The 26,075-nt window shown below is 41.8% G+C and overlaps 1 protein-coding gene across 13 annotated transcripts in view; it reads left to right on the top strand.

Annotated features, from left to right (window-relative positions):
- The window catches only part of Ttll5 (tubulin tyrosine ligase like 5), a 256,731-nt gene that overhangs the window by 166,185 nt on the left and 64,471 nt on the right, over window positions 1-26,075 (top strand). For all 13 annotated transcript variants that reach the window (XM_041658029.1, XM_041658025.1, XM_041658034.1 and 10 more), the window contains one exon: window positions 14,965-15,160. In XM_041658029.1, coding sequence (XP_041513963.1) covers window positions 14,965-15,160 — 196 coding nt within the window. The remainder of the gene's footprint in view (window positions 1-14,964; window positions 15,161-26,075) is intronic.

The following is a 26,075-nucleotide window of genomic DNA, read 5'->3' as shown; positions in this document are numbered from 1 at the left end:
AGAGAGAGAGAGGAGAGAGGAGAGAGGAGAGGGAGAGAGGAGAGAGGAGAGAGACTTCATTTTTATAAACGTGTAAGGGGGTTCACTGCTGGACTGTGACGGTAATTCTGGTTTGGGGTGGAGAGGTGCTGGGGAGGCTGATAATCTCCATTCAAATTGCTGCCTAACTGTCAACATTATTAATATAGTAACCTCCTAAATCCTCCCTGCCCAAGGTGGCATATTCTCCTGCTGGCTTAGCCCAGCCTGCCAGCATGACAAAGTCCCCTCAGCCAGGGCTGCCATTATGCTGCTGCCCTGGTAGGTGATGGCCATGACTGAACTTGGTGCTCCAGCTCACACCTCTTCAGTCCATTTTCTTTCCTTCTTTCTTTTGTTGTTTTCATTCTGTTTGAGGCAGGTTCTCCGTTTGTAGGATTAACTGACCTAGAACTCACTCCATAGACCAGTTTAGCCTCAAAACTCATCAACATCCACTGCTTCTGTCTCCCAAATGCTGAGGTTAAAAGTATGTGCCACCACACTCCGTCCGCTTCTGCCCATTTCTGCATCCATGAGAACCACTTCCCTCACTTGTCACCGAGGGACAGTACTAGGTAAGGAGGTTATAAAGACATTCTCCTCTCACCATAGTAGCATTGCTCCTCATGTCCCTCTTGTTTTCCCTCTGATCCCATACAAAGGTTTGCTCTCAGAAGGAAAAGCATTTGTAATTGAGCACTTAACTCTACAGTGCCAGTGATGAGCTAAATGCATACAGGGGTTGTCATATTTAATCCTTTAGCGAGCCTATAAGAGGTGGGACCAATATTTATTCCCACGTCACAGCAGAAGAAACCAAAGCACAAAGAGTTTAAATGTTTTTTTTGGTTTTTATTTTTTATTTTTTTATTTTTTGTGGCAAAGCCAAGACTTGAACTTAGCAGTCTTATTCTAGATCCCTGGGTCTCTGAAGCACCTGCTTTCCATTCTGGGGTGGTGCAGATCTGGGGCCTCTACTACCTCAGAAGTCTCTTAGTGACCCAGCTTTTCCTTTGGTTTGGACCCACACTCACACCTTAATTCTTTTGCCTAGTTCCTTGAATTACTTCTTTAATACTTTCCCAAGAGCCTTTCATCATATAAAATAAACAAAATATTTTAATGCCTTTCTCCCTGTTCCTGAGCAGAAAGTTTGGCCTGCACTTAGCACCTGCTCCCAGCTCAGCATGTAGGTCATCCAGAAGAACCGTGTGCTCTTGGGATTTGGTTTCTATGCTGCCTCTACTGTGCTCTCCCTCCTGGGGGAGACATCTCCTATAACTCCACAGGTGGAGAACAGGAAGGACAGACGAAGAAGCATGTACTCTTACCCTGCCGCACCCTTTCAGAGGTTAAGTGCACATGTCTCTTGAGTGGACCTGAATCATTCTCAGAAACTCTTCAAAAATTATAGTTCAGTGCATAAGGTCTCTGCAAATCAAAGCCCGTGACACCAAGAGCGTGGGCTGTCTTAACTGAGCCATCAGACTTACCATTTAAGTGATGGAAGGCAAAGTTCATCCTGTTAGCTCTCAGTGTTCCCAGTCAACAGCTACCAAGCTGTAGCTAGTTTATACCTGAGATAGACTAACGCTTGTTACTAGATAATCTCCCTGTTGCTGGATTTGTTTCTAAATGCAATTTGGCTTTTGTTTTTCCCTGGTGGAAGCAGTTTACCAAAACCATCACCACCTGTTGGCTTTCTTCTTTTTCTTCCTCCTTCTTCTCCTCCTCCTCCTCCTCTTCTTTCTTCTTCCTCTTCCTCTTCTTCTTCTTCTCCTCCTCCTCCTCCTCCTCCTCCTCCTTTTCCTCCTCCTTCTCCTCCTCCTCCTCCTCTTCTTCTTCTTCTTCTTTTTTTTTTTTTTTGGAAACAGACTCTTATTCTAGATCCCAGGCTGACCTCCATTTGCAGCAGTCATCTTGCCTTGGCCTCCCAAATGCCTGGATTACAAGCATGAATCATAATGCCCAGCTCTACCTTTGCCTTTTCATATCACAATACATCCTCAGGCTGCTTTTCAGAGTGTTCCCCAGTGTGAGTGCTCCCCCAATGTCTGCTTTGCGTTCCTTCTCCTTCCTCCTTCATGCACATGATCCATGCACATGGTCCAGGGCTTAGGCAATAGGATTGCGTTACTGTTGTCATAAAGGCCAGTTCCCCCATGCTCACCTAATGCTGTCGCCTAGGCCTTAGGCCTCTGTGTGAGTGCAGTACCTTCCCAAACCCTAGCGCTCCTGCCGCTATTCCTCCAGATCATGCTGTATCTAGAAGATATAGGTTACATCACCCTGGAATAAAACAACTGCTAAATGCTAAATGGATCTTGTTGTGTGGTTCTGCTATTACAAAGTACATGGTTTCATAACCAAAATGGGGACACCGCCACACCATATATACAGAACAGGAAGTATTAACTAGTGTTTTAATTTTAAATAAATGAAAGTGTTATGACTTTTTGTCTTTTCTAACTTATAGTATCTTTTACGTGAATATTTACTCACTCAATTTGGTAAGTTTCAGTGTGTTTGTGCGGTTGTGTTTCTGTATAGCACAGCAGGCTTGGGATATTCCCATCATGCTTCAGAGTCCCTTGTATCTCACATCAGTGCCGACATCCCTGTCTGTGCACAGCCCTCCGTGTGCCTCTCGCCGTGTGTTACGTGTCTTTATTTTCTCTTCTGTGTCTGTCTTTCCTTCAACCCAGTGTTTCTGACATTCATCTATTAGTTGATTGTTTTAATAGTTCAGCCATTTTATTGAGTAGTATTAATGCATATGAATATATCCTATTTTATTCAACTATTTTCCTAATGATGGGCATTAGGATCGACTCCAATTTTAATAGTTATAAATATAATTTTGGTAAATATTTTTCTACAACTTTGTTGTTAGCCATGTGCCTTTATTTATTTTAAGCAATTAACTCATTGGTGTAAATTTCACAGAAAAAAACCCTTAGTTTTCTGTTGCATTGTTTACACCCCTGTTATCAATGTATAATAGTTATTGTGCTACATGCACACCAATATTTGATATTGTGCTTGACTTTAAGCAATGCCACACCTCGTTTTTTTCTTTGGTCTGGTTTATTGAGAAAGTATCTCCTGTAGCCCAGGCTGTCTTTGAATTCCTGATCTCTCCTGGTTCTGCCTCTCAGGTGCCAGGATTATAGACATGTGGCTTTACACCCAATTACAATTGTAATCATTACAATAGATACAAATTTTCCCTTGAATGTCCCTGATGACTATTGATACTTAGAACTTATCATATGTTTATTGAACATTCATATTTTTACTTCATAAAATCTTTTAAAATCATATTTTTTTTAGTTGTCATTCTATTGTTAGGATTACTTTACAGCACAATCTTCTTTGTATGTTGACAGGAGGAATCCTTTGTTACTGGCTGCTCTTCGGAGGACCCACATAGCTGCTCACAACCACGGGCAGAGGGCACCGGCCACTTATGTGTGCAGACAGACATGCAGAAAAAATACCCATACACTTAAAAAATACATAAAAGTCTAAATTAAAAAAACCCTTTATTACATATATGTACTGTAAATACTTTTTCCTAGAGTGTGTATGGCCTATTCGTTCTCTGTCTCTCTTGCGTGCTTTTCTTTTTTTAAATTGGTTTTTCAAGACAGGGTTTCTGTGTAGCCTTGGTGCCTGCCCTGGTACTAGCTCTTGTAGACCAGGCTGGCTTCAAACCTATAGAGATCCGCCTGCCTCTGCCTCCCGAGTGAGAGTGCTGGGATTAAGGCGTGCGCCACCACTATTTGTCCGGCTCCTATTTACTCTTAACAGTGCCCTTTTCTTGACACAAGGTCTTTTGTAGGGCAATAGATTCACACTCACTATGTCGCTGAGGCTGTTTTAGTACTCCTCCCAAGTGCCAGGATTACAGGTGCCTCAGCCATGCCACATCATTAATGAAGTCTTGTTTGATTTTTATTCAAGTTCAATTTCTCATTCCGAGAAGTCTTTGCATACCACAAGGTTTCAAAACCATTTTGATATATATTTCATTCAGAACCTTTACGATACCAGCTCTTTGGTTCCTTGTGTATTGAGTAAAACAATGGCCAAGGCCCTTTAGTTATTTTTAGCACTCACAGCCCTTGGACTTCGTGTCTGATGCTGTCCTACAGAGAAATGCACTGTGCCAACTGCAGCCGTGGGTTTCCTGCTGGCAAGTGGCTCAGCTCCCTTTATGTTCTGTGGCCTACTATTCCCACCTCAAAGAAGGCTGGGCCTCTGGCAGCACTGGAAGGAGATCCTCGGTTGGATAAAGGATACAATGATAGTAACATAAAGAGTGGGATTGTATTTTCTTTTTCTTTGTCAGACTTCTACTTTCATTCCCTCTTGAATTCCTGCAACAGCCCTGTGACAACAGGGCCTGTTAATCTCCATTTTGTAGATGAGAAAATTTAATGATAATAAAGTTGTGCAGAAGTTAGATGCACTAAGGGGCCTTGGTGCAAGGGTCCTCCCTGCTCGTGCCTTCCTTAACCTTACGTTTGATCTTTGTGAATATGACCTAACCCTGGCTGACCTCATTTTAATGGGATACAAATGTTTATTCCATACAAAGGCACTCTAATTGTGTCATTGGAAGCACTGCAAAGGCCAGGGAGATCCCCTCACATGACAACTCTTGATCATGTAGCTTCCTGTGGTCCATGCTATCTGTCCTCTCATGGGAAGCTTCTTCATCTGGAGGGCCTCTGCATTTGATGTGTGGCTTGTGGCTAAGAATTTATAGTTGAAGAAAATATAATGCCTACTGTCCTTAGACATCTACACTGTCCAGAAAGCACCACCATGTTTATCATCAAGACCATTTGTCTTTTGAGCAGCATCACACATTTTTCTAGTCCAGGACTATTCCTTAAATTCTTGGCCATTTAATACTCGTGACCTGCACTTGATAAATGTTATTCTATTTCTAACCCCCACTCGTCCCCGAGGCGACTAAAAGTGCAGCATGGAGGTGCACACAGTGGTGTGAAGGGTGGGGCACCCCCCCAGGGTAGCTCTATTTGTCAGGGACTAGGTGAGGTAGGCAGAGAAAGTGGACAGCAGAATCACGGGTGCACAACTGTCACTGCCGGCTGTCTTCTGCTCTCACTCTTGTGACATCGTACCTTCTTAAGAAGCCTCGGTGCCCTTGTGGAGGGTGCAGCCCTGCGTGCTGAAGAAATGTTGCTGTGGATCTTTCCATTCCCCCCGTGCTTCCTACGCGCATAGCAGAGAGAGACGCACAGGGCGTTCGGAGGTGGAGTGGTGTGCGGGAAGAGCAGCTGCAGGAGGAACAGTGCATCCAGCCGCATAGCATTGTTGTGGGAGTGAGGGGCATAAGCTTGGTGGACAAGCTAGGAGAGAATGTAGTATGGGGAAACATGCCATGTTGTTGCCTGTTTGTAACTTTAAAAGAATCTTTTGAGGGGGAAGGGGTTGATACAGGGATTCTCTATGTAATAGTGCTGGCTGTCCTGAAACTAGCGTTGTAGACCAGGCTGGCCTCGAACTCACAGAGATCCACCTGCTTCTGCCTATCAAGTACTGGGATTAAAGACCTATGCAACCACCACCCGGCCTTAAAAAGAATTTTATCGTAATAGAGTCTTGTAGTGTGGCCCAGGCTATCCCCAAATTCCTACCTTTAAGCTCTTCTCCCTTAGCTTCTCCAGTAGCTGGGACAACAAATTTGGAGTATAAGATGTATGTGAAATATAAATGGATTAAGTGTTCCAAATACTCTCTATCTGCCTGTCTTGTCTGTGTACATACACACACATAAATATACACACACACACACATATATATATATACATATAAATATATATACATATTTAAAAATTTGCGACCGACACCCAACCCCCCTGAAAAAAAAAAAAAGAAAGAAATCCATTACATACCCCAAGCATTTTGGATTAGGGAATCTCACAAAATTTTCATGAACACAACTGATCTCAAAATTTTGGTGAGGATGGATATAAAGTGTATTACTGGTGAAACAGAATGAACACAGGTTTATGAAGATGAGGCAGCCTTGCAGATGGTTGTCGGAGCCATTAGGTGCTGTTAGAAGAAGGGATGTCTGAACTCAGGTGCCAGATTCCAGGAGCAGCCAGCTGCCGTCCACACGGCCTCCTCTAAGTCTAAGTCACTGAAGCACTTGCTTGCTGGAAACGCCAACGACTTTTGCTTCCAGAATGAGATAATGTGCTCCAACTAACCCCACTGAAATTCAAAGCAAGAAGGTTCTTGTGGCACTTATTATATTACACAGCCGAGCATCCCCATCCCCTCCAGTGCTGTGCTATAAAAATTCCTGCCTCTCTGCTAAAAGCCTCCACTGGTTTGAGAAACTTCCTTTTGTGATTTTCAGGCTGAGCTTATGTTACTGATGAGATTAAAAACACACTTCACTATGAAGTTTATGGCGTCCCAGCCTCTGCAGTATATGTGGAATTGGAAGAACACGTCAACCCACAGTCCCTGACTTGATTTCTTGCCCACTGTCCTGACCTCTGCATCCATGTGCCCTAGCTCCCATACCTGAGAACCTCAGGAGCATTTCCTCAAATAAAGGACCTGCCTAAAAGCTGCTCTCTAATACACAGCAAGGAGGCATTAAAATGAATGCCTCATGGAAATATTTGTTAGAACAGTTATTAGCAAATGAAACCACTTGAGCTACCCAGTGGGTTGATTCTCGCATGAAGTAAATATTACTTTACTTTCCCATTATATACTTACTGAATCTAGATTGTTCCCTATGGCTAGAAACTTCTATAATCATCAAGCCAGAAATGGAAGCAGAACCTCTGGGTGAATTTTCTAACCTTCAGTTCAGTGACTAATAATAGTTTCCCTTTGAGACTTTTTTACATTGATTTTTTTTAATTGATTTTATTGAACTATAAATTTTTCTCTGCTCCTCTCCCTTCCTCTTCAACCCTCTCCCATGGTCCCCACGCTCCCAATTTACTAGGAGATCTTGTCTTTTTCTAATTCTCGTGTAGATTAGATCCATGTATGTCTCTCTTAGAGACCTCATTGTTGTCTATGTTCTCTGGGATTATGATTTGTAGGCTGTTTTCCTTTGCTTTATGTTTAAAAACCACTTACGAGTGAGGACATATGATAATTGTCTTTCTGCATCTGGGTTACCTCACTCAATATGATGTTTTCCAGCTCCATCCATTTGCCTGCAAATTTCAAAATATCATTATTTTTCTTTGCTGTGTAGTACTCCATTGTGTAAATGTACTACATTTTCCAAACATTATCCATTGTTTTAATGAGGGGCATTTAGGTTATTTCTAGGTTCTGGCTATGACAAACAATGCTGCTATGAACATAGTTGAGCACATGTCCTTGTGGCACAATTGAGTATCCTTTGGATATATACCCAAAAGTGGTATTGCTGGGTCTTGAAGAAGGTTGTTTCCTAATTTTCTGAGAAATCACCATACTGACATCCAAAGGAGCTGTACCAGCTTGCATTCCCACCAGGAATGCAGGAGTGCTCCCTTTTCCCCACAACCTCTCCAGCATAAGTTGTCATCGGTGTTTTTGATCTTGGTCATTCTTACAGTTGTAAGATGGAATCTCAGTGTTGTTTTGATTTTCATTTCTCTGATGACTAAGGATGTTGAGCATTTCCTTAAGTGTCTTTCAGCCATTTTAGATTCCTCTATTGAGACTTCTCTGTATAGGTCTGTACTCCATTTTTTAATTGAATTATTTGTTCTTTTGATGACCAATTTCTTGAGTTCTTTGTCTGTTTTGGAGATCAGACCTCTGTCTAATGTGGGATTAATGAAGATCATTTCCTATTCTGTAGGCTGTTATTTTGTCTTGTTGACCGTGTCCTTTGCTTTACAGAAGCTTTTCAGTTTTAGGAGGTGTTATTTGTTAATTGTTTCTCTCAGAGTCTGTGCTACTGGAGTTATAATTAGGAAGTGGTCTCCTGTGCCAATGTATTTAAATGTACTTCCTACTTTCTCTTCTATGAGGTTCAGTGTGACTGGCTTTATGTTGAAGTCTTTCATCCATTTGGACTTGAGTTTTGTGCATGGTGATAGATATGAGTCTGTTTTCATTCTTCTACATGTTGATATCCAGTTGTGCCAGCACCATTTGCTAAATATTCTTTCTTTTTTCCATTTGGTTTTTTTTTTTGCTTCTTTGTCAAAAGTCAGGTGTTCGAAGGTGTGTGGATTAATATCCGGGTCTTCTATTCTGTCCCTTTGGTCCAACTGTCTGTTTTTATGCCAATACCAGGCTGTTTTCAGTACTGTAGCTTTGTAGTAGAAATTGAAGTCAGGGATTGTGATGCCTCCAGAAGTTCTTTTAATGTACAGGATTGTTTTGGCTATCTTGGGTTTTTTGCTTTTCCATATTAAGTTGAGTATCATTCTTTCAAGGTCTGTGAAGAATTTTTCTGGGATTTTGAGGGGCATTGCATTGAATCTGTAGATTGCTTTTGGTAAGATTGCCATTTTTACTATGTTAATCCTACCTACCCAAGAGCATGGGAGATCTTTCCATTTTCTGGTGTCTTCTTCAACTTCTTTCTTCAAAAATTTTAAAGTTCTTGTCATACAAGTCTTCCACTTGTTTGATTAGAGTTACTCTGAGATATTTTATGCTATTTGTAGCTATTGTGAAGAGTAATTCTTCTCTGATTTCTTTCTCGGCACATTTATCATCTGTGTAAAGGAGGGCTACTGATTTTTTTTTTTTTTGAGTTAGTCTTGTATCCTGCCACATAACTTAAAGTGTTTATGAGTTCCAAAAGTTCCTTGGTAGAATTTTTTGTGTCGCTTTGTAAACTATCATATCATCAGCAAATAGTGAGAGTTTGACTTCTTTTCTGATTTGTATCCCACTTGATCTCCTTTTGTTATCTTATTGCTGTAGCTAGGACCTCAAGAACTATATTGAATAGATATGGAGAGAGTAGACAACCTTGTTTTGTTCCTGATTTCAGTGGGATCACTGTGAGTTTCTCTCCATTTAGTTTGATGTTGACTGTTAGCTTGTTGTATATTGCCTTTATTATGATTAGGTGTATTCCTTGTATCCCTGCTCACTCCAAGACCTTTATCATGAAGGTCTTGTATTTTGTTGAAAGCTTTTTTTGGGCATCTAATGAGATGATCATGTGGTTTTTATTTTTCAGTTTGTTTATATGGTGGATTACGTTGACAGATTTGTATGTTGAACCATCCCTCCATCTCTGGGATAAAGCCAACTTGATCATGGTGGATGATGGTTCTGATGTGTTCTTGGATTCGATTTGCCAGTACTTATTGAGTATTTTTGCATCTATGTTCATGAGTGAGATTGGTCTGTAATTCTCTTCTCTTTCTTAGTAATGTTTTTATGTGATTTGGGTATCAGGGTTTAATTGTAGCCTCATAAAAAGAATTTTGCAATGTTCCTTCTGTTTCTATTGTGTGGAACAATTTGAGGAGTATTAGTATTAGTTCTTCTTTGAAAATATTGTAGAATTCTGAGCTGAAACCATCTGGTCCTGGATTGTTTTTGGTTGGGAGACTTTTAATGGCTGTTTCTACTTTTTTTTTTTTTAGCAGTTGTAGGTCTATTTAATTTGCTTATCTGATCTTGATTTAATTTTGGTAATTGATATCTATCCAGAAAGTTGTCCGTTTCCTTTAAGATTTCCAATTTTGTGGAGTACAGGTTTTCAAAATATGACCTGATGATTCTCTGTATTTCCTCCATGTCTGTTGTTATATCCCCCTTTTCATTTCTAATTTTGTTAATTTGAATATTCTCTCTCTGCCTTTTGGTTAGTTTGGAGAAAGGTTTATCTCTTTTGTTGATTTTTCTCAAAGAACTAACTGTTTGTCTCATTGATTCTTTGTATTGTTTTCTTTGTTTCTATTTTGTTGATTTCAGCTCTCAATTTGATTATTTCCTGCCATCTAATTCTCTTGGGTGTGTTTGTTCTTTTTGTTCTAAAGTTTTCAAATGTTCTGTTAATTCACTAGTGTGGGATTTTTCCAGCTTCTTTATGTAGGCATATAGTGCTATGAACTTTTCTCTTTACATTGTTTTCATTGCGTCCCATAAATTTGGTTATGTTGTGTGGTCACTTTCATTGATGAGTCGGCTGAGCATTGTTTAATTTCCATGTGTTTGTGGGCTTTCTGGAATTAGTGTTGCTGTTGAATTCTAGTTTTAAGTCATGGTGATCTGATAAGATACATGGGGTTATTTCAGTTTTTTTGTATCTGTTGAGGTTTGTTTTGTTACCGAGTAAGTGGTCAATTTTTGAGAAGATTCCATGAGGTGCTGAGAAGAAGGTATATTCTTTTATGTTTGTATGAAATATTCTATAGATGTCTGTTAAGTCCATTGAGTTATAACATCTGTTATTTCCTTATTTCTCTTTTAATTTTTTGTCTGACTAACCTGTCCAGTGGTGAGAGTAGAGTGTTGAAGTCTCCCACTATTAGTGTGTGGGGTATAATATAATATAATATAATAGTGTAGGGGATTTAAGCTTTAGAAGTGTTTCTTTTACATTTGATGGTGCCCTTGTATTTGGGGCAAAGATGTTCAGTATTATTTCTTCTAGATGGATTTTTCCAGTGACTAATATGAAATGTCCTCCTTTGTCTCTTTTGATTGATGTTAGTTGGAAGTCTATTTTGTTAGATATTAGAATAACTACACCAGCTTGTTTCTAAGGTCCATTTGATTGGAAAATTTTTTCCCAACCCTTTACTCTGAGGCAATGTCTGTCCTTGAGGTTGAAGTGTGTTTCTTGTATGCAGCAGAAGGATGAATTCAGTTTTTGTATCCCATCTGTTAACCTGTGCCTTTTTAGAGGTAACTTGAGTCCATTTATATTAAGGGATATTAATGACCAGTGATTGCTCTCTCCTGTTAATTTAGGTTTCATTGCTGGTGATGTTAATTTGTGTGTTTTTCACTTCTTTGGAATTTGTTTCTGTGAGACCATCAATTTTCTGTGTTTTTGTTAATGTAGCTAACTTCCTTGGGTTGGAATTTTCCTTCTAGTACTTTGTGTAGGGCTGGGTTTGTGACTAGGTATTGGTCAAATCTGGTTTTGTCATGGAATATCTTGTTTTGTTTTCTATGGTAATTGAAAGTTTTGCTGAGTATAGTAGTCTGGGCTGGCATCTGTGGTCTCTTAATGTCTGCATGACGCTTGACCAGGACCTTCTGGCTTTCATTGTCTCCATTTAGAGGTCAGGTGTAATTCTGATAGGTCTACCTTTATATGTTACTTGGCCTTTTTCCTAATTTTTTTGTTTGGTTTGGGTTTTTTGTTTTGTTTTGTTTTGTTTTTCAAGACACAGTTTCTCTGTAGCTTTGGAGCCTGTCCTAGAACTAGCTCTTGTAGACCAGGTTGGCCTCGAACTCACAGAGATCCTCCTGCCTCTGCCTCCCGAGTGCTTGGTGAGTTCCCGATAGAACATCCCCATTGTCTCAGTGTGTGGGTGCACTCCTCGTGGTCCTGAGTACCTTGCTCGTGCTCTCTCCCCTTCTGCTCCTGATTTGGACCTTGAGATTTCTGTCCGGTGCTCCAATGTGGGTCTCTGTCTGTGTCTCCTTTCATCGCCTGATGAAGGTTAATATTCAGGAGGATGCCTATGTGTTTGTCTTTGGATTCACCTTCTTATTTAGCTTCTCTAGGAGCATGAATTATAAGCTCAATGTCCTTTATTTATGGCTAGAAACCAAATATGAGTGAGTACATCCCATGTTCCTCTTTTTTGGGTCTGGCTTACCTCACCCAGAATAGTGTTTTCTATTTCCATCCATTTGTATGCAAAATTCAAGAAGTCCTTGTTTTTTATTGCTGAGTAATACTCTAATATGTATATATTCCATACTTTCTTCATCCATTCTTCCGTTGAAGGGCATCTAGGTTGTTTCCAGGTTCTGGCTATTACAAACAATGCTGCTATGAACATAGTAGAGCATATATTTTTGTTGTATGATAAGGCCTCTTCCTGATTGCGGTGCCTCTCCGCTGAGTCTGGACGCTGCGCCTCTCTGCCGCATCTGGACCAGCTTTTTTTTTTTTTTAATTCTGTATGCTTAGTGCTTTGATTATTATGAGGTGAGGAAACTTTTTTTGTTTTTTAGGGTTTGTTTTTTTTTTTTTTTGATCCAGTTTATTTGGTTTTCTGTAAGCTTTTTGTATCTTCATAGGCATATCTGTTTTTAGGTTTTCTTCTATGATTTTGTTAAATGTATTTTCTGTGCTTTTGAGTTGAACTACTTCTTCTATACCTATTAGTTTTAGGTTTGGCCTTTTCATGATGTCTCATATATCCTGGATATTTTGTGTTAAGGTTTTGTTAGATTTAATGTTTCCTTTGACTGATGAGTCTATTTCCTCTATTGTATCTTCAGTGCTTGAGATTCTCTCTACCATCTCTTGTATTCTGCTGTTTATGCTTGCATTTGTGGTTCCTGATCATTTTCTCATTATTTCTGTTTCTATAATTCCCTCAGCTTGTATTTTCTTTATTGTCTCTATTTCAGTTTTCAAGTCTTGAATAGTTTCTTTCATATATTTCATTGCTTTTTCTTGGTTTTCCTTAAGGGGTTTGTTGATGTCTTCCAATTTTTCTTTGTCTTTTCCTCCATTTCTTTGAAGGAATTTCTCATTTCCTCTTTAAGTGCCTTAAACATTTTCCTGAAGTTATTATTTAGGTCATTTTCTTCTGCTTCATCTAAATTTAGTTGTTCAAGTCTTGCTGTTTCAGGGTCACTAGATTTTTACTGGTGTCATGTTGCTTTTTTGTGGTGTTGTATGTGTTCTTCCCTTGTCTACCTACCTTTCCCTCCAATTGGTGTAGTTGGGGCTGTCCGTGACTCTGGTGATCAATCTTCCAGGTTCCAGTGGATCCGAGGCTCAGATGGTTGATCCTTGTGGTGCAGTCAGGGCCACAGTCACAATGCCTCTTGGTCATTCCTGTTCCTGGAGGTCGCTCAGTACTCCCGGTGTTTGCTCAGCTCCTGTGGAGTTCGCCTTCTCAGTCCTGCTCCTGTAGAGTTCACTGCCTCAGGCCCACTCCAGTCCAAGTTGCTGGCTCAGTCCTGCTCCTGTGGAGTTCACTTCCTCTCCCTTAGAGATTTTTAAAGCAATATTTTCACTAATTCTTTACATTCATTGATACTCTGTATTTTGATCATATTCACCCCCCTACTGAATTCCTCTGAGATCCATCCCTACCTCTGTATCCACCAAACTTTATGTTCTTCTTTGAAAACAAGACCTAACTTAATTGACATGAAGCTCTCAAGATAATTCTGCCCAATTGCCTGTCCCTTCCCTTTGTTGTCATCTGAAGGAGAGGTATTCCTGCCTTGACTATTCTCATCTTTAAGCCCAATACCTGGCTAGCATAGTACCACACACCTATATTCCCAGCATGTAGGGGTTGCAGTCCAGAGGTTTGCAAATTTAAAGCCTGCCTGGAAGACCTTGAGTCAAATCAAATAAAATAAAACCTGACTGCCTTTCTTCATCACGCCTCCTTCAACTCACAACCCTCTCAATCATTGCCTCTTAGCTTCTTACACATTATCATCTGTCAGCTTATCTTCCCTCACTAATGAGAAAAAAGATAAGAGAGTCTCCCGGAGCTGGGACGAGGCTCAGTCTGCAGAGTTCCTCTGCACAAGCATAAAGACCTGCATTCACATCCTCAGGCCTGCAGAAGAAGCCAAGTGCAGCAGAGTACACTCATCACCCCAGCATAAGGCAGGTAGACACAGGATTCTGGGGGCTTGCTGGGCTTCCAGTCTGACAGTGAGAGACCCTGTTTCAAATTAAGCTGAAAAGTGACTGAAGAGTACACTCAGTATTGACCTCTGACCTCCACACACATGGAAATGCATGTGCACATGCATCTGCGTGCGTATGCGTGCGCATACACACACACACACACACACCACTAAATAAATAAATAAACACACACACACCCTGCCTCCCCACACAAAAGGTTCTCTTCCCTTTGCTGTGTAATCCCATCTTACTTCACTCAATCTTCTGCTTTGTGAATCAGGCTAACTTTAATTCATGTTTCTGTTGGTAGTCAACCCATTTCTCCATATGTTCAGAAATCCTTTGGGAAAGATTTATTATGTGTACATACATGATATGTACTTATATGATGTCATAGGTGATAGCTTGGTGGTTCCTACCCCTCCTAATGCTGGGACTCTTTTAGAACAGTTCCTCAGGCTCCTCATGCTGCGGTGACCTCCAGCCATGGAATTATTTTCTTTGCTACTGTCATGAATAGTAATGTAAATGTCTGACGTGTAGAATGGTCTTGGGTGACCCCTGTGAAGGGGTAGGTCATTTGGCCTCAAAAGGGGTCATGACCACAGGTTGTTAGCTCTGTTAGCTCTATAGAATGGATACACACTTTGAAGTATTTTCTGAGGAATTGCTGAAAATCAGACATTGTTCCCAGAAGCCAAATAAATTAATCTTTTGAGTCTTTTGGTCCTGTTGGCCAAGAAGGTTAGCTGATAGCATGGAACTGAGCAGTCTCTATGGAAGCCAAACTGAACACCCCATTCCTGAGCAAGGGGTGTGGCTTATCCCTATACGAAGGTGAGACTATAGGAGCAAAATCCTTCACACATGAACACATTTTACAGACATACTTTTAACTGGATATCGGGGAATCTCTTCATTTGAGAGAAGTTGGGAGATCAAAGCACCGATTGAAATACACCAAAGTGAGCTTTAGTGAAGTCAGGTAATTGATTATACAGTAGCTTTATTCTAGCTGATGCCTGGTTCTATAAAGGAAAAATAGTAGACACACATCTCTTTCCTTTAGATTGTTCACATACTCATGCTAAAAAACACCCAACTCTTCTTCTTGCCTTCAGGAGCCTCCAGACAGGCGGCTTTGCCTGGGAGGGCGAGGTGGAGAACAACGCGTACAGCAAGGCCACAGGGGTGGTTCCACAGCACAAGTATCACCCCACAGCAGGCAGCTACCAACTCCATTTTGCCCTCCAGCAACTTGAACAACAAAAACTTCAGTCCCGGCAGCTCCTGGACCAGAGTCGAGCCCGGCACCAGGTACCTGAAAGTCCTGAGATGATGTCTTCCTTCTGTTGGAGAGATGGTTGAGGGGATGAATGGGCCGTGAATGACTGTTTCCTAAACCTTCACCCACCTGCTCTGGGTTTTCTCCATGCTGCTCTCCGGCTGTCGTAGCTCTCCGGCTGTAGCTTTGGCTTCTTTGGAAGGTGATGCCGAACTAGTGCTCGGCATGCTTTTATGTGAATTTGTAAAATCCTTTATTACCATGTTTACTTTTTCTGTTGAATGATCTTAGTAGCTTCCTAATCAAATTCTCCGTTCCCTAAAGCTGTATTTTGAGCATCTTTATTTGCAAATGTATCCATTTCTGTCCTCCGTAGGATAGGCAAAGGTGTGTTCTACTAATCACTTATGTCTTGGCTAATGAAGCTGACATGCACATAGCCATCAAACCTATTGTCCAGAGCAGACCGTGCCCGTTGTGCTTTGCCTCGTTGCTCACCTGACTGTACTTATCCACAGCAGTGTGTTTTGTCAATTCCTGCATCGTAATTGAGAAATTATAAATGCAGGCGTTTGTGAATAGTTCTTTTTTATTGGAGAAAACGTCAGACCTTTTCTCTTTTTTTTCTTAAAGCTCCTTACAGTTCTAAACTCCTGTCGTGTTAGTTACAGCAGTGCCAGCACCGGATGCCGACCAGGACAGACCTGCGTGGGTGTAATAGGAGATCATTTGAAATTACACCGTTGGTCCCTTTTCATTCCTTTCCTATGTTTATCTGTGCGTGTGCATGCCCGTGAATGTGGCCCAGTGTGCATACAGAGGGCAGCTGGTAGGAATCCAGTCTACCGTACAGGCCCTGGGGCAGGCACCTTTACTCACTGAGCCATTCTCTGGCCCCTTTGCTCTCTCTTTTTGGTTTTGGGGTTTGTCTCTTTTTTTTTTTTTAACCAAAACTACAGGCAAGCCTTCTTTTAATTATAGTGTGTGTGAGTGTGTGCCTCGGGGCTCCCGGATAGGTCAGAGGACAGCTTGTGGAGTTGGTTTGCTCCTTCCACTTCGTTGGATCCAGGAGTCGAACTCTAGTAACCAGATTTGGCACCAGTTGCCTTTACCAGCTGAGCTATCTCACAGACCCATGGGTTCCTTTTAAACCACACTATAACACACTAAAATGGTAAATAGTATTTTCCAAACAAAAGGATTTGTTTGCAGCGCATTGAAGTTTGGGGGAGGAAAGGTCGTTTTTTGCTGATTTTCACTTTTAAAAACTGTTTCATTTTGAGCCTTCTCATGCTTTTGATTAGCTTCCAGGAGCACACATTCTTTTGAAAACTCAGAGTACTGCTTTTCTTGTGTGGATTTTTTCAGTGAAGATTATCCTAGTTTAGTTTCACTGAATTATGAAGTATATGGGAAATATGTTTTTTCAGATCTGTCAGAATATCCATCTTAGGGAGGAGGCAGAACTCCCAAGAAGGGAGTTATCTTGTGTCTCCTGGAGAGGGGATAGAAATCATTCATCTTGGTTTTATATATGTATATACATCATTTTGTTTCTGTCCCTTGCTTTTCTAAACCACAACTGCTTTAGGTACAAGTGAGTAAGGGTGAAGTCCCAGGGTTGTGGCAAAGCAGGAGCAACTAAATCCTACCAACTTAGATTTATAGCAAGACAGCAAATGAGGTATTAGGTTCCTAACTTGAGCTTCGTGATTTGGAGCACTTTATTCAGGAGATACTCATAGTTTGTCACTCCAAGTAAAGTCCTGCTAGATTTCAAGCCTTGGTTTTTAGCTTAGCTGGGCTAGACCTGACCATCTTCATTACCACCAGACTATTGATTGATTGAAGCATGGACTGCATTCTCAGTGTGGCCTGTATCTCTCCCCTCATGCTAATTCTTTGGGTGGAGATGGTATTTATCTGATGAATACCCTGTGCTTTTAAGCCATATTCTTGAAGTATAGGTAACTAGCAATTTGGCTAACTGTCTTTTTAAGATTCCTGTGTAGAATTAAAATTGGGTTTATCAAGCATGCATCCATAGGCGAGATGTTTGGATTTCCCTTACTCGGGTGCATTATCATGCAGTGGTGTGTAGTGATGCCTTCTATAAATAGCGCCTTTCTCATGGTGATCTCTTAATAAATGTTTGGATGACCGTATAGCTTTTCTTCATTTCATGCCAACAAAGTCCTCCATCCTTTTCTGCCTTCAGTCAGAGCACTTAGACACTCAGCCTATTACGACTGTGTTCATTTCAGGGAGACAAGTTCTGATTTAGAGTGTCAGTTTAGAACCAACACATTCATCTGTCTAGAATCAGCTTTGCTCTTTGTCTCCACCACAGCATTTACAAAATCTAGAAATTGCCATGTGCCAAGTTCACGCCTGAGAAAAATGGACCGTGTCACCTGGGAGTGAAAGAAGGAAATCAGTTAAAGCCATTAGCAGAAGTTTAAGGACAGAAATAAGAGACAGTATCATCCATGATAAAGAAAGAAAGCGAGTACTGGAAGTGTTGGCTTCTTTATACCCTAGAGACTGAACCCAGTAGCTTGCAAAACTTTGCACAAGATTGACAGACTTCCCCTGAAAATAACCTTTGTTAGCCATAGGGTCTGTGTTGTGGCTCCTCGGCTCTGCCACGGTAAAGTGAAAACAACCATACATGGTGTGTGCATGAATGACTGTTGACTGTGTTTTGATAAAACTTTATTTACAAAACTGGCAGCGGTCTGGATTTGGTCTGCAGCCCTAGTCTGTACATCTGTATTCTAGGACAGCAGAAGAGCCAGTTAAAACACTGATCATTTATTCGTCCCATTTCTTTTTTAAAAATTTATTTATTTTTTGAGCTCTACATTTTTTTCTGCTCCCCTCCCTGCCTCTCCCCTCCAACCCTCCCCCAAGGTCCCCATGGTCCCAATTTATTCAGGAGAGCTTGTCTTTTTCTACTTCCCATGTAGATTATATCTATGTAAGTCTCTCTTAGTGTCTGCATTGTTGTCTAGGTTCTCTGGGATCGTGATTTGTAGGCTGGCTTTCTTTGCTTTATGTTTAAAAACCACTTATGAGTGAGTACATGTGATACTTGTCTTTCTGTGTCTGGGTTACCTCACTCAAAATGATGATTTCTAGCTCCATCCATTTTCCTGCAAAATTCAAGCTGTCGTTATTTTTTTCTGCTGTGTAGTACTCCATTGTGTAAATGTACCACATTTTTCTTATCCATTCTTCGGTCGAGGGGCATTTAGGTTGTTTCCATGTTCTGGCTATGACAAACAAAGCTGCTACGAACATAGTTGAGCACATGTCCATTCATCCCATTTCTGATGGAAGTAGGTTTGGGAGGAGGCTCAATTGCTTTCATTTCTCACAAGTTCCCAAGGGATGCTAATGCCATTCTCTTAGAGACTGTACAATGAAATCCATCCAGAAAGAATTAAGTGTATATTCTCTCTGTCTCTCTGTCTCTGTCTCTGTGTCTCTGTCTCTGTGTCTCTGTCTCTGTCTCTCTCTCTCTCTCTCTCTGTGTGTGTGTGTGTGTGTGTGTGTGTGTGTGTGTGTGTGTGTGTGTATGATTGGTTGTTTGCTGTCTGTCCCTTGGAAGGGAAATTGTATGTTTAAAACTTAGTATCATTCTTATAAAACTTCAAGCAATCCTTTTTATGGGAATCTCGTTGCTATCTTCCTCAGCCAGAGTCCCACGACCTTCTCAGAAGTGAGTTATCAGAGCACCTCCTTGCTCATTCTTCTTATCAGGGTACATTCTGCTCCCTAGTCACAGCTCCGAGATTCACGTCTTTGAATAAGCGAGAGATAAGGAGTGGACAGAGTCCTCCCCTTCTGCTTTGGTAGTGATGACCATTGCTTCAGCAGCTCTGGCTTATGAAGCACTATTTCAGGTGCTGCTTCTATCTTAACTCATGTAAAGGGAGCTTCAGGGTGCTTGGGGGCTTTGCTGGAGTCCTGAGTTAGGGCTGGGAGGGTGGATCTTACAGACTAGTGTGTCCACCCCTCTAGCCTCCTCTGACCGCCACTTCCTTCTGCTCCTGGCTCCTGCCTCTGTGAGAGGAAAGTGCAAGAACACTTTTCTTTGAACTGAGTGGGGGATTTGCTGGGGCCACAGTGACTACTGGTGACATCAGCATGAGTAGCACCTCATGCTGGGGTCCCGGTGGAGGCCTGGAGCAGTGATGGGGCCCGACTGACCTGGTTCTAATTGGCAACATGGAGCTGATGTTATTCTTGGCGCAGGGAGAGCCATTACTCAGTGGTCTCTGCTGAAGTGACTCTTTGTTAAAGTTCTGCTCCCAGCCCAGCCCCCTGCCTTCCCTCCCACTCTTCTCTGCCTCATCCAGCCTGAAAAGAAGCCCAAAAAGACAGAAAAAAGTAAGGGTGTTCTGGGGGCCAAGGCAGAATTGCTGAAGTCTCTTTTCGCAGTGATGGGGTCAGGAGACATTTTTGTCGCGGGCTCTGTTTTCTTTTCAGAGCCCTTCCAGTTTTCAGAGACTGAGTTGACTACTTGAGTAAGGTGAGGCAGGGTAGGAAGATGCTGCATCTGTGTTCCTCTGGTCATCTTTCCTATCTGTGCTTTACTTCCCCTTCCCACGGGAACAGGTCTAACTTCGATCTCATGAAACAACAGGTAATGCTCCTCCAGTTAGCACGGCCAGGACCTTGGCATTCTCTGAGAGGCCTCAATTCTGTGTAGGAATATCTGGGAGGCCTAGGAAGGTGATGGCATGCTACTGGGCTGGCTCCAGGGAGGCAACAGGTTGCTACTGGTGTGTGTGTGTGTGTGTGTGTGTGTGTGTGTGTGTGTGTGTGTGGTACTCTACAGGTGTGAGAGGTGTTCCCATATAAACATCCAAGTCTTGTTATTTTGCTCCTAAAAGTCTATAGCACCTGTCAAGAAAAGCTCAGCTCCCTGCAGGAAGGAACTCTATTTTCCTCAAGCTTCAGCTGCTGTGTGTTTGGGTGTTGTGGAGGTGCTGAGCAGGCTTCCTTCCCTTTCCCAAGCAATAAGCAATGGCAGGGAGCTACTAATAGGCTCACCCCTGCAGGAAGTGTCCTGAAAGCTTTCCTATGTCTGAGGGCGAAGGGTTGCCTGCCTGCAGGCCTGCAAGGGTGTGTGGACCAAAATGTCATGACATGTTGCATGTTTTTGTTTTCTTTTCCTTTGTGTGTGTGTGTGTGTGTGTGTGTGTGTGTGCGCACACAAGCGCGCATGCGTGCATGTACATGCCTGTACACTCTTTTCTCTTGACCTGACGTGGGAACTCACTCATCTAACACTTGTGTTTCTAGCGTTTCAATTACAGTTATGAAGTAGCAATGCAGTAATTTTATGGTCGGGGGTCACCAGAGCAAGGCTGTATTAAAGGGTCCCAGCCTTAGGAAGGTTGAGGACTGCAAGTCTAGAGGGTTAAGATGGTGTTTGCTACAGGACCTTCCTCTGTCCGCTCTCTGCACCCTGCCTTGTGGCTTCTGTCTCTGCGCACATGACGGCACACAAAGCAGTACTTTTGTATGAAATGATGAATGATGTCTTTAACAGGAAGCACTCCATCCATCTGAGATGGACACAGGCACAGGAAAATGGCTTAATGAATGCGTGAGCGAGGTCTGTATAAGATCTGCGCAGGAGGCCAACTGCGTATGATTCTGGGCTAAATCAAACAAATCGTTCATTTCAGGACAGAGATAGGTTAGATAAACAGAATTTCAAGCTATAAGAGAATTTAGTACTTTTTACTATTTCTCTTCAATAATCAGAAGGTATAAGATTCCAGCATGTTATTGGGAAATCAGGAGCCCTAATATACAATTCTCTACAACTGCTAGCAAATAAAATACAGGGTAGGTCTTTGAAAATAGAACCATGAATTCCCTTTTGTTAACCAGTCTGAGATAATTGCTTTGTTTTTAATTGATTTTCTACAGACTGAGCATCAGGAACTTGAAAACCCAAAAGCTTCATAATCCAAAACTTTTTGAGACCTTACATGATTCCACAGGTGGAAAATTCCTTGCCATAAAACTGTTTTCATGCACAAAACTGCAAAAAAATTATATAAATGACCCTTAGGTTCCATGTATAAAGCATATATATATATAATATATTATATATAATTATATATATTATATATACATAAAATGCTGCAGCAGATTGCACATTTGGACTTGGGTCCCTCAAGATCACTCATTATGTAAATGGATGTAGTCCAGAATCTGAAATATTACCAAACATTTGAGTAAGATATACTCAACCTGTTTATATGTGTGCTCACTCATGCTTGTATGCATGTCTGCATATGTGTGTATATATATAGATATTTATGCATATATACTTAATCATACTACTTTAAAATAATTAACAAGGATTTGCTTTGGGTTTTTTTTTTTCCTAGAAAATGATTTTGTAGAAAAGCAAATTTAGGTTTGGGAAGATGGTTCAGTGCTGAACGAGTGTTGAGAGTTTAGATCCCCATCTCCCATATAAAAGCTGAGCATGGCTATGCATGTCTGTGATCTGAGTGCTGAGAGGCTGAGACAGGAGGATCAAGGAGCTTGCTGGCTAGCCAGTTCCGTCAACTGATCAGTACCAGCTGGGTTCACTGACAGGTTTTTGGTTTTGGTTTTGGTTTTGGTTTTTCAAGACAGGATTTCTCTGGTTAGCTGTAGCTGTCCTGGAACTCACTCTGCAGACCAGGCTGGCCTCAAATTCAGAGATCCAGCTGCCTCAGCCTCCTGAGTGCTGGAATGAAAGGCGTGCGCCACCATGTCAGGTTATTCACAGTTGTTGGAGAGAGAGGCACGAGAATGAGTTCAAAATAGAGATTAGTACCAGGATAAAATGAATATTTTTTTTAGAATTGTACAGGTTTATTGCTAACACGTTTGTCCAAAGACAGAAATGTCTTATAAACTGAAGGAGGAAAACAGCATCAGCATCAAGTTTTGATTGAGTTTTTGTGGGGTACAAACCATTTCTGCATAATGATCAAAGGAAAGTCAAGGAAATTACTCCTCTGCCATTTTGAAACAGAAGACTCTGAAGGGCTGTGGAGATGGCTCATTCAGTCAGGTGCTTCTCCAGCAAACCTGAGGACCTGAGTCACACACATCCCATGAGAAAAGGCCAGACATGGTACTGCTTGTGTGGGGTGGGTGTGTCCAAAATGGAGAGTGAAGAATGTAGGGCCGGGCAGTGGTGGTGCACACCTTTAATCCCAGTGGGGCCGGGCAGTGGTGGCGCACATCTTTAATTCCAGTACTCAGGAGGCAGAGGCAAGCGGATCTCTGTGAGTTCAAAGCCAGTCTGGTTTACAGAGCAAGTTCCAGGACAGCCAGGCCTACACAGAGAAACCCTGTCTCAAGAAAAAAAAAAAAATACTGTTTTTTTTATTCCACTCAACCATGTGTTGCAATTTTATCTATGTGACTAGGATTATACATCTATCCCATGTCACTTTTGTAACATTTTACTTTTAGTTTTAAGACCAGCTTGATAACCACATAGAAAATATATAATCATAAAAGCAATGATAGGCCTACCTTTGCAGATATGAAAAAAATTAAGATATTTAGTGGTTTGTATGTGCAAGAAAGTATACCATCCCTGTCTGTGAGTTGCCAGAGAGGAACCCTTTGGAAGCAGCTTTGTATGGGCTAATGGGCATTGTGCTACCCAGTTAGATCAAAATCTGAGGCGAGAAAATCCTATTTAAAAATGTTTGCTCCTCTGGAACTGGTGTTTAAGGGCCACACAGAGGTGCTGCTCTGCTCAGGTAGAGGCCAGTTGCTGCTTCCCCTCCCAGGGTGCTCAAAGAGTAAACCAAGAGCTTCTGTATATTGCAGAGAGCTTTGCTCTATCGTGGGTCAGCCTAAGAGAAGGCCAAAGGCGGTGTTTTTCTGGAAGAAAAAAAAAAGCTTCCTAGAATTTAATCTCTGGACAGCATTATCTTTCTAGTAAGAGGCCAGATCTTGCTTCCCTGTGACCTACTGTGACCTTCCCCGTCATAGCCTGTGTGCTTCCATCAGAAACCCCTCCTTCCCACCCACAAGCCCCCTGTGTTGTGGGAGAAGGAGGGCCTTTCCAGTCTTCGCCTGGGACCATGCCAGCCCTCAAGCTGTGGTTTTCTGAGTCTCCTTGCTGTAATGTGGCTGTTTCCCACACCCAGCAAAGCATGAGGAAGCATGGATATGTTGAGCTGGTCAGTAGAATCATTTCTTCCCCCATCCCCTCGCTCATGCACACGCAGCATGACAGACCGCCGCCTGTGTTGTTGATAGTATATATCTGGGCATATCGTGTCATGAGAAGGAGCTTCATCTGATTCTTCTTTCCTCTTAGGCATGGTTATCAGAAGAATTACTCCTAGTAATCTGTGACTGGCAGAGTTGCAGGATTGAGGCCAAAATATAGGGCAGGGGAAGGAAGCCTAGGGAAGCTGATTTCTGCCACTGATCTCAACATATTCACTCTCAGGTCTGCCTTTAATAGAGCCCAGTGTTTCCCTGGGCCGTTCCTTATGTGCTTGCTTTGACCCCATTCCAGTTAACCTCAGCTTTGGTGAGGTGTCCAGAGACTTGTCTCTATTGCTGAGTCTTTAACAGGTAATGTTCAACTGGTGTGTCATCATACACGATGGTGATCACTTCATTTTCCATTGAGTGTCCAAGAGTGTGACTACCAAACCACAAATCACAGCTTTTTACTTCCCTTGGAATACAGTCTGTGCCTGTTATGGTGGGGTTTAAGCAAGCTTGAATCTGTTAAATTGGGATTACAGTTGACTGCATGTAACACCTAACCTATCCCTAAATGAGTTAGGTGTGTTAGAGTTTTCCCATATAATTAAAAATATGTGGAAATAGGCTCTTCCAGACTCCATGGTGCCATCAGAAACCCATGCTCTTCTCTGTCTTCAACATGCTTTATTGATTGTGTTCATCTTACCCCCATCTGCTACTGGCAGGCAGTCCATGCAAGAGGGAAGCAGAGCAGGGCCAGTTATGACTATCAGCCATCCATCTGTTCTGAAAGAACCATCCTAGACCCACACCCAGGCTCTTCTGCTTAGATCCCATTGGCCAGAAGTGTGGGTGTGGTTACCTTAGGAATAAGAGAAACGGCAAGTATAATTTATTTTTTAAGTTTTTAAGGTAAGCACACATATTCAAATAGACCCTGAACAGTGTCACTAGAAAGAGAGAAGTGGTATCTCCAGGCCAGTTGAGCCTCCTAGGCAAGATTTCCTCCACACCTGCTTCATTTTTGTTTTTTGAAGGACTTTGCACAAAATTTGCATTTGAAAAGTAAACTTCCTTTCTTTGGGATCTGCAGAGGACTTGTTTAGACTTTGTGAACTGTATGTAAATACCGCACACTCTAGGTATTAAAATCTAGAGGAAAAACCATACCCTATATGTAAATACACAGGCCTGTCTTCTGACTTCCTATTGTTGTTACAAAATATCCAGTCGTTACTTTAAAAAAAGAAAGAATAGCTGATATAGCACTGTGTGTGTGTCTGTGTGTGTGTCTGTGTGTTCTTCGTGGTGTAAATATTTATTAAGCATCAGACACTCTGTAAGTCACTGTGGGTACAACAGAAGTTAATTGTGAGAATTTGAGAGATGGTTCAGTGAATAAAGTATTTACTGAACAAACATGGGGACCTGGGTTCCCATCCCTGGTACCTACCTAAAGGCCAGCTTATACTCAAACTTGACTTCCAGCCTCCACCTGTGTGTTCATAATGTGCAAGGTTGTGTGTGTACACACATGTGCTTTCTCTCTCTCTCTCTCTCTCTCTCTCTCTCTCTTTCTCTCTCTCTCTCTCACACACACACACTCCTTCTGAAAAACTCTTTTGTTTGTTTTTTGAGACGGGGTCTCACTATATAGCCTAGAACTCACTCTGTTACCAGGCTGGCCTCAAATTCAGAGATCCGCCTATCTCTGCTGCCCAAGTGCTGGGATTAAAGACATGTACCACCACCACTGCCTGGCTGAAAAACTTTTAAATAAAAATGATTTTAAAAAAGAAGAAGAAAATGGATCAAACAAAGGCAGCCATTGCCGTTGTGCACTGTCTGGAGAAGAGGAAAACTGTTTGTAAGTGGCCACCATACATGTAGGATGGACTAACTCTGATAAGAGCCTCACGGATACATCTTTATAACTGCTCAGAAGAGGGAAAGATTATTTCTGCCAGAAAGAATTGAGTAAATATGGTCTGAGAACCTAAACATATGTTTTCATTTTAAGAGTTTGCGTTCCCTGCTAGTGAGCATCATCATAAGACCAAAAAAAAATGTGTTGGAAAAATGCATAACCAACCACCATTCGCAGAGGGTTACAGATAGGTGGGCTTGCGTGCTCTTCGGTTCCTCTTTAAACTGAGGGGAAGGAATGAGTGTGCACTGTGTCTGTGTGTGTGTGTGTGTGTGTCCGTGTGTGTGTGTGTGTGACGCTTTGGCTAATTTCCAGGCACCTTTGTTGAGTGCTGGGCTAGAGTAATCTGTGTGGTCTTCATTTGCTCTCCAACAATCCAGGAAAACAGCTACAACTGCCTACAAGACACGGGAAGCTCAGAGATTTTACTCCACACAAGAGCCCTCAAGCCCCTCTCATACCTCCCTAGCCAGACTCTGGGACTCAGTTTCCAAAAATGGGCATCCCAAAGTCATAGAATAGAGAATTGCTAGACATTTTTCCACAGCCTCTTGAGTCATCTTTTTCAAAAAACATAATTTTTTATTTTGGGGGGAATTTCTCATCATATACCCCAATCCAACTCATTTCCCAATCCCTCCATATCTGCCTTATAAGCCCCCCCCAGGAAAACTTAAAAGTAAATCATAAAAAATAGAAAAAACTAAAAATAAGAATTTCAGTTAAGCGACTAGAGAGATGGCTCAGCAGTTAAGAGC

The sequence above is a fragment of the Microtus oregoni genome, unplaced genomic scaffold (assembly GCF_018167655.1).
Source record: "Microtus oregoni isolate MIOR12 unplaced genomic scaffold, Mior012 000009F_ref0000495, whole genome shotgun sequence".
In the NCBI taxonomy this organism is placed as follows: domain Eukaryota; kingdom Metazoa; phylum Chordata; class Mammalia; order Rodentia; family Cricetidae; genus Microtus; species Microtus oregoni.
This window is presented reverse-complemented; position numbering and strand designations above follow the sequence as displayed.